Genomic DNA, 9,484 nt, shown 5'->3' on the forward strand with positions numbered 1-9,484 from the left:
AGTTAGGTAGGTAGGTAGATAGGCAGATAGGTAGGTATGTAGGCAAGTTGGTAGGTAGGTAGATAAGTAGTTTGGTAGGTAGGTAGATAGGCAGATAGGTAGGTATGTAGTCAAGTTGGTAGGTAGGTAGATAAGTAGGTACGTAGATAGGTAGGTAGGTAGCCGCAGTCAGGCAGGCATGCAGGCAGGCAGGCAAGCAGGTAGGCAGGCAGGCAAGCAGGTAGGTAGGTACATAAGTAGGTAGGCAGGTTGGCAGAAAGGCAGGTAGGGATGTAGCTACGCATGTAGGTATGGTAGTGGTGTGATGGGAAGTGGTTAGGTGGGTAGGTTTGTAAGTAGGTATGAAGCTGTAAGACACTCGTGGGGGAATGCACAAGGGTTAGGGGACAGAAGCGAAGACTGATACGTATGACATAATCAAGGCGCGGAAGCTCAACTAACTGGCAACAACTACAGCGCTACCCCCGAGTGTAACACAACAACCAGTGTTTGCCAAACCCACCTTCGTTCTCGCACGATCCACTTTCACGACAGTCGGTGCTGGCGGGAGGCGACACCTCTTGGTGGCTGGTTTGGCCGTGCACCCCTTGGTGGCTGGAGTGGCCATGCACCCCCTGGTGGCTGGCATGACCATGCGCCCCCTGGTGGCTCGCATGGCCAAGTGCCCCCTGGTGGCTGGTGTGGCCTCCCTGTTCTTTCTGCTGTTCCTCCAGGTTGATCTTATTTGCTACAGTATCTACATCACAGTCGCTGTCGCTGCACTCCGACGCTGCCTTGTGGTTCTGTGTCTCCCCCGCTGTAAACACACAGATAATGTAGCTGACAGTCCTAGTGAAACGAGAAAGGTAGGGAGGGATAAATAGGAAGGGTGATCAATGTGGAGGAAGGAGGGGGAGTTTAGCACAGCACATACTTCATAGAGGACCAGTATTGATACCTGGCCAACGTATATAATACAACAGCCCGTGCGTAATAGCACAGTAATGTGCTGCTAACAGACGTGAATCTCAGACTAGATACTACATGAACGCACGCACGCACGCACGCACGCACGCACGCACGCACGCACGCACGCACACACGCACTGCAACTTATAGTGAAAGATGCTGAAGATGGCAAGTGATTATTACCGCTCTTCTGTCCATTAAACATCTGATATATGGGTGAAAACAGTGTCCCTATGAGGGTCGACCGCTTTGTTCGCTTTCGTCTCCCACTTGGCTTCCGACCTGCGAACAGACACAAAAAGGTTGTCACCTGTGTTAACAACACGCGCTAACGACACCTGTGTTAACTGTACCATGTGTTTACAATATATACATGTGTTGACAACACGTGCTAAACACACCCGATATTAAGCACACCTATTCTGGACATCGTTCAAAGAACGAACACATTAATACACAGTGAACCACAGTAAAAACGTGACATCTGATTTTAACCAGTTACGAAAAATTTTGTCATTCCATGAATACTACTGGGAATGGTTTCCAGTAATTTCCCCGACAATCGCTTAAAGCCGCACTATGCGCATTTACACACTAATTTCTCCAGTACTAGACTAGCAAATACTTCGTGTCATGCATAATCAATACTACCTTATGACAAAATAAAACTCTAGTTCCTCCCATTTCACTGCGCGTTGCCTTATAAAAGGCATTTGAAAATACCTCCACTGTTGTTCAAATTCTCCGATGTTGTTGACACTTTCGCGTTGCCCTGCCAAGCAACCGTGGAGCGGTGCAGCGGTACAGCGGTATGGGTGTAGCAAAGATAAAAACATGTGACGTCACCTAACCGTTTCTTGGCGAAATTGTTTTGCCAACAATTTAGCGTTGGCGCCAGATTACCAGATTTCGCACCTCATTCTTGTGGGGTTTAAGCAAACGCGCAGTGAAATGGGAGAAACTAGAGTTTATTTTGCCATAAGGTAGTGTGATTATGCATGACACGAAGTATTTGCTAGTCTAGTACTGGAGAAATTAGCGTTTGGATGCGCATAGTGCGGCTTTAATTAAACGGCACACGACACAGTTAAGCATCCGTGGTTCTTGCTCAGTGTCGCAAAATCTCTCGCCTGTTGCCACTTTGTTTGCGAAACCACGTCAGGTATCTGATGTGTCCTGATATTTACACAAGCAGCACGAAGGTGGTGCACATCCTCGAATATTTACACTGTGTGCAGTATAGTGGGTGCAGTCTTAAGTAAAAATTCTTAACGTTCCCGTAGCCACGTAAATGTCCAAAGTTCATACGCAGCATTTCTGGTAGAGTCCTTGCAGTACTTATGGCAAAGGCAAACCGCAAATCCTAATCAAATACCCCCCCCCCCCCCCCAAATAACTTTCTCGTTTCAAATTTTCGCCGGTATACTTGACACCGAAATCTTTGAGAATGAAAAAAAACCTTTGCAATATTCCTCTGCGTTGCGTTTCTACACGCGTTAACGACTTCGCCATTAACTTGACGTTGACGCGTCGCGAGAGACAGATGGGTAAACAACACGCACCTCGAGACCTCGCTGACTTCTTGGTTGATACCGGGGTGCAAGGTGCAGAGGAGATGAGATCGGGTAAGGTCTCCTGACCCGCTGTCTGGCCAATATTTGCTTCACAGCGGAAGCCATCTTTGCACCTGCGAAGACGAAGTGCAGTCAGTACACCACATGCAGCGTGCAGACGCATGAAGCTTTCCACTTCCTCTCCTTCTCTCTCTCTCTCGCTCTCCTCTCACTGTTTCTCTCCATTCCCTTCCCTGTCTCACTGTCTCTCTCTTGATCTTTCTCTTTCTGCTTCCCTCACCCTCTCTCTGTCTCTTCATCTCTCCTAACATTCCTGTAGCCACATAAATAGCCGAATGCATTTCTGGTACAGTTAGACCTCGATTATCCGAATGATACGGGAAGGGAATATTTTGTCCGGATAACTGATTGTTCGGATAACTGACCTAATCGTAAATAAAGGAGCCGTGTAATGAACTGTTGTACGTTACACTTTGTTCCTGTCATACGTTATTCACGTCTGTCTATTAATCGTGTTACCTAATGGTATATCTTACCTGTGCCAAAAGACACGAACCTGATACACTATACGATCACAACTTCATTACAACTGTTTACAGGCAAATTACGTCAGCAACTGTACCGACTGTTTCCAGGCAACGTTACGTAAAACGCCGCCTATCTAGCTTTCTACAGCGCTACACGCAGGAAAAGTGAACATTCAAATATCTTTTCTTGAATTATGAATAATAGGAATGGATAGAAATATTTAATTAAATTATCTCAAAATAAACCTTCATTTCGGTGCAATATTGAAATTAGCTTGAATTCTTCATAACCTCTGAATAGTGTGGGTGACCCAACGGGTCACGGGTGGTCTAGTGGCTTATTAAATATTCACGGGAACTTGAGATCTTGTTCGGATAACCGAGGTTTGACTGTATAATCCTTGCAGTACTTAGGGCAGAGGCAAACTGTGGTGAACCCTAAACAAATACACCCCCCTAGACGGATGAAGCTTCCCACTTCCTCTGCTCTCTCTCTCCTCTCACTGTTCCTCCCCATTCCCTTCCTTGTCTCACTGTGTCTCTCTCTTGATCTCTCTCTTCCTGCTTCCCTCACCCTCACCCTCTCTCTGTCTCTTTTCTTTTCTCTCTCTCTCTCTCTCTCTATCTCTCTCTATTTCTCTCACCCCCCCCCTCTCCCTACGCTTTCACTGTCTCTCTTGCTCTTCACAGTCTTGTACTCTTTGATGCGCAGACACAAAACTGACACTGACAGTAATCAATCGCGCACGTGAAACCAGAAACGTACTTGTCCTTGCAATCGTCGCCGCAGCCATTTACCACCAAGGGAGCAGCGCAGTTTGCAGCTCGGTTTTCTTTCTTTGCACTGTCCCACCGTCGTCTCTTTGACACTGTGTTGACTTCCACCTACACGAAGGATGCACGTTACTGATTAGTACTCAACCATCTAAACCACGCTGTCTACATACGAGTTTAGCTTGGAATTTAGATTAGGATTAGGGTTAATACGTGGGTTAGGGTTAATATTACATAACATTGTTTTACTCACTACATTAGCATTAGGGTTTGAGGTTAGTAATAGGGTTAATATTAAGGTTGCAGTTGGGGTTAAAATTACACTTAGCAATGTGTATTATTGGTTCTAAGCATTACCATTAGGGTTAGGGTTAACGTTAGTGTTGGGGTTAAAGTCAAGATTACGATAATGGGTAAAGCTAAGATAGGGATTAGTTTTCTTAGGGGGTTGTCTTGTTCTCATGGTTAGTCTTGTGGATAGGGTTAGCATTCCAGTTAAGTTCAGCACTTATCACTGAGGTTGCATAAATTCATTTATATACAGGATCGCACCTAATGGATTTCTCCAAACGAGTTTACAAAATCCAGAAAGTTTCCTGTCTATCATAAGTGCAGTTACACAGCAAAGTCACACCGCCTTAATCTATTTTTAACAGACTTTTTTCATCTTGAGTATGTAAATCTCAAGAAAAGTGTCTTATCAATTCACTGATGAATATGAAAGCTGCAGTTTCCCCACCTCCATCTAACTACAAGCAGAGCTACACTATATATTCTCGTAGGAAATGCCGCCTCGTGAAAAATTTGCGGTGTATTTCACTTTCCAATTTTCTAAAGAAACGAGACGAGACGAGCATTCGGTTAACAGTGGCAGACGTAAATAAATTATGAGGACGGGTTTTTGAAATTCAGCCTTTGCTTTTACGATAACTGTTAAACATTCACGAGGAAACGTCAGTTTTAAAAGTATATATAATATACATAACAGAGTGATGCACATGCCTACACACAAATGTCAGTAAGTGGCTAATAGCACTAGCATTTAGTTTTAACAAGTGCTCAACCCACTATTTAGAAACTGTTTCTAAAATTTCTAGTGAAGAATTTTTTATCATTTTTTTGTAAAACAAACTGCACTCTACATCCCTGATGAACACTGAATTCAGATATTCTTCCAGATATTCTGATATGCCGGTTTCAGACAATTTTTTAAACACACACTGGCAGATTCAGAAAGGAGCCAACGGGGTAGGGGTAGGGGGTAGGGGTAGGGGGTGTGGGATAAAACCCTAACCACCGGTTGGGGAGGGATGGGGGAGTGTTGTTAGCTACAACAGCAGAGTAGCGGGGTCTAGCCACGCATTTTTTTTCCGAGACATTCCTTCTTTTCCATTGCACCCTCCTCTAGTGAAAAATGTGTGAAGCAGCATGGCTAGTTTGCTTATTTTTTACTTGTTTTCTGATTTAGATTCTTTGGGGGGGAAGGGGGTGGCCCTGATGGCTCCTCTCCTGGATACGCCAGTAGACACCAATAGCAAATATCATTTACCACTGCCTTTGTGAAGTTTTTGATGTCAGTGTATTCTTCACACTCTCCGTTCTGCAGGCACATAGATTCGGGGCTCTCCTGAAACCACACAAAAAAAGACAAATGGCTACCAGCGATAACCGGATGAGAGCATGACAGCGACACAGCTTAATCAAGTCGGATCCATTGCCGTTATGAATTTATTACAAATAAATACTGCATGCGTGCAATCTCAATAATGGTAGAGGCTTGAAAGCACGCGTGCGCATGAGAGGGAGAGAGACAAACCAGCAGGAGATAACTCAACTGTCTTAGTATTAGTGGTGAGCAGAATATTGAGCAAGTTCTTGTGAAGCTCTACGAAGCCAAGCATCTGCCACGCACCTCCCCGCAGTGCTCACGTCTCAAAATATATATATATATATGCACAAATCAATTAAGGCAGATCCGCATTCATCTTTCCCACATACGCGACACACGTTAAAAGAGCACGAAATAAACTGTTGCGCTTTCGGCTAAACGCCGATAACTGTCTCATCGTGCCAACTGGCGTGCTTTATTTACATAAACGCCAAATTTCACCAGTTACGTTTGAAATTCGAAACATCTTCCGACACTCCATTAACGTTTCTGCACACGTCTCTGTCACTATTAACGACACAGACAGACACACGTACGTATACGTAGCTTCGGGCGACAGCAATATGTGGGTTATATATACGTGCGCAGGCATAACTAGTGTGCAAAACACACCGCTTCAGCAGGGAGAGTAGTATTTTAGCGTGCACCAATGTTACGTCCCTACTTTATTTGAAAGCAAGATTCACTGGTATAGTTTTATAGTTTTATTAGTTTTATTTGGCCAATATACTGGTGAAGCTGACCTCTCAGGCTCTCACTAATGCACGTGTTCAAAATTTTTACTTGCACACAGAATAGTTCATGCACATCCTAAATCGTAGCACCAATCAGCTAGTAATTTTTACCCTTAAATCTTTATCTTAAAATGATCATCCCTCAAATAAATAGAAATCAATATATAACATTAGTCATCGTCTATGATCTCGCATTCAGCTACGTTGCGCGTACACGTTTGAAGTGCAGGGGTCTCATTTAGGCAAGTTATCAGACAGATACGCTATCTACACAAACGCGTTTCCTGCCTCTGAAGCAGCAACATCTTACAATTGTTGGCTGCATCTAGGTGCAAAGAATATTGCTGTCTGTGCAGTGACAGAGAGCAGCATGCAAACAAAGCGCGTGTGTATATATATATAGGGTGCCATATTACACTGATATCAAACATATGTACGCAGAAGCGCACCTGAGCACAGTTACTATTTACATTTTAGCAGGAGCTAATAATGATTCATCATGTCATGTCATGATTAGCTCCTGATTTTAGGAAACTATACATAGACGCTCTTATCCCCCTACACGCACAGATACACCCGCAAACACACATCCACACGCACCCGCCTGCAGGCACGCACGCACGCACGCACGCACATCTACTGACAGACACACACCTGCACGCACAGCAAACACAGACGTACGTGAGTACATGTATGCACACCACAGTGCGTACACATGTATACATGCGCATCAGCGCATGTACACGTGTGTGCATGATTGGGTGCTGGAATTGTCGCTTGCGTAACGTTGCTGACAAAACAAAAGAACAATGATACGTATTGATAGGAACCTTCCTTTCGTAGCAACCAATTCAATAGACTGCCAATGTCAAACAGAAGCTGTTTAGTTTCACACGGGAGGAGAGTGCCACAGTATATTCAGATCTGTTGTTCAGGCGAAAGTGGAGCTAACGCAAAAAGCCTGCCGACTAGCAATGACCCAACCGCCTGACTGTTGAAGAGTTAAAGGAAATTCTGCACATTTTGTCCATTCGTCTAGACGTTTCTGCGTTACTGAGTGCTTGCTACTGTTTGGAACTGTGTGCCTTCTACTGTTTCGTGCAGTGTGTTTGTTACTGTGACTGTGTACATGTGTGGACATCTTCTCTCTGTGTTCTTCAAAAACCATGTGTGACTCTATCGACTGGCGACATAGGTGATGCCTAGGTAGGTAGCGACCTGGGCAAATGTTACCTATCCACACTTGCGAAAAATTGGTATGCAGAGTTGCTAAAAAATCTCTCATAAGCCCTAGACATGACATACATGACAACCAGGAAGGTTGGCAGACCTAGCAGGAAGAGCAGGAAGGAGATGGAGGTAGATCGTTAGGGCAATCACAGTTGACAGAAGGCACACATGTACCGGACAACGGTAAACACTTAACAGGACATGAGTCATCAGTGAAGCCAATTACAAATATATACACACCACGCCAGTGAGCTACCAGCTGCCGCTCTGCTACTGTGAGGGCTAGTTAGCCGTCACATCTCCTCGCATGACCAGGCGCTCCTACACTCCTAAAATCTTGTTAGATACAAACATCTACTGAAGCTCTGACAGCCATCCAACAATGACTAACCCCCGAAATAAACCATCTGTACCATCTCCAGGACTCTCCTGGCGACCACTAGTAGCAGCCGACAGCAGCTACAAATGAAATAAATAGGGCTCGTACGCCTTAAAGGCTAAACAATTTTCCTAGAGTTTTTCGATTTTCCACTTTCCATGACCACTCTCTCACTAAAAATTCCCAGCACCAACTTATAACTCAAACTATTCAACCAGCCTCTGTGCACCACCCCACAACTAACTCGCTTTTTGAAAGAACACTACATACCACTGTTGCCTCCGTGTCGGTTCTTTTCCGCTTTGCACTGCTGTTAGCAGGCGGTGATCGCATCGCTCCCTGGCGGCGGCCCGCAGGCTGCGGCGTCGCCGCGTGCGCCGCCGGTCGCGCTCGCAGTCTCATCGCCTTGGTTACCGTCGTTAAGTCTCCGCGGAGTGCGATGGCGTCGTCGCGGCGTCTCCGACCGTCGTGGTGTCTGCTAACGTCGCAGAGTGGTCTGCCGTCGTTGCTACACCCTCCAGTTTCCTGGTTCCTACTGCTGTCTCTATGTTTCTCGTCCCTTCCCGGTGTCCTGTGTCTCACGTTGTGCCGGCGACTTCCAGTGATCCTGTTCCCTGTTGTCTTGGTATCTGCAACAATCCTATATCTCACACCGTCTCTGTTTCTTGTAGTTCCGGCGTCTCTCACCTCCTCCTATGTCTCCATTGACTCACACCATCTGTCTCTGGCTGTTCCAGTGTCTTACACCATTATTATCTTGTGCACTGCCTTACACAGTCTCTACTTCTTGTCGCCGCGGTGTCTCACGCCGTCCCTGTCTCGTGTTGTAATGCACCGTCTCTATGACTCTATGTCTCGCACAGTCCCGGCATCTCGCGTAGAGCTGGAGTCACTCGCCGTCTTGCTGCGGCAGCATGCGTGGCGCACCCACGTGGCTGCCTCCACGCTCCTCACACCACGCACCACTTTCCTCTCTCCTCTCCTCTCCTCGTCGTCTCACTCTGACTGCAGTCTCCTTTCCTTCAAGCAGTAGACCGCGCGTGCAATGATTCCAACATCACCGGCCGCACTCTCCTCCGGGAATGTTCAGGAGTTCACGGCAACTTCGTGCGATGTATGCCAAGAGCTGTCGATCGACTCTGTAATAAAACCAGACAGATGAGTTGCTTTCCAGAGGGCGGTAGTCAGTAACAGTCTCAAACGCAATAACAACAGTCTTCACCATTTTTCTGCACACAACAACAACCTTCAGTAGGTGTTCACAGGAAAACAACAGTGTTCAACAGTCTTCAAAACTCTTTCAGGTAGCAATAGCCTTTAACTCTTGTCCACACACACGTCAAGTATTCAACAGTTGTCCTGACACAACAGTCAATAGTTATTTGTCCACACACAGCAGTTTTCAATAATTAGTTGTCCACACACAACAGTCAATAGTTGGTTGTCCACACACAACAGTCAATAGTTAGTTGTCCACACACAACAGTCTTCAATTGTTAGTTGTTCACACACAACAGTCAATAGTTAGTTGTCCACACACAACAGTCTTCAATTGTTAGTTGTTCACACACAACAGTCAATAGTTAGTTGTCCACACACAACAGTCTTCAATTGTTAGTTGTTCACACACAACAGTCAATAGTTAGTTGT

The 9,484-nt window shown here is 45.5% G+C and overlaps 1 protein-coding gene across 1 annotated transcript in view; it reads right to left on the reverse strand.

Annotated features, from left to right (window-relative positions):
• LOC106816796 (CTD small phosphatase-like protein 2) overlaps positions 1–8,968 on the reverse strand; it is a 21,579-nt gene extending 12,611 nt beyond the window's left edge. Inside the window, exons 1-6 of the mRNA XM_014821415.1 lie at positions 8,105–8,968; positions 5,372–5,449; positions 3,815–3,933; positions 2,510–2,634; positions 1,131–1,229; positions 503–796 (exon numbers count right to left, since the gene is read on the reverse strand). Coding sequence (XP_014676901.1) covers positions 503–796; positions 1,131–1,229; positions 2,510–2,634; positions 3,815–3,933; positions 5,372–5,449; positions 8,105–8,236 — 847 coding nt within the window. The 5' untranslated portion in view covers positions 8,237–8,968. The remainder of the gene's footprint in view (positions 1–502; positions 797–1,130; positions 1,230–2,509; positions 2,635–3,814; positions 3,934–5,371; positions 5,450–8,104) is intronic.
• Between the last annotated feature and the right edge of the window lie 516 nt (positions 8,969–9,484).

This window comes from Priapulus caudatus, unplaced genomic scaffold, assembly GCF_000485595.1.
Source record: "Priapulus caudatus unplaced genomic scaffold, Priapulus_caudatus-5.0.1 Scaffold1489, whole genome shotgun sequence".
NCBI lineage: Eukaryota > Metazoa > Priapulida > Priapulimorpha > Priapulimorphida > Priapulidae > Priapulus > Priapulus caudatus.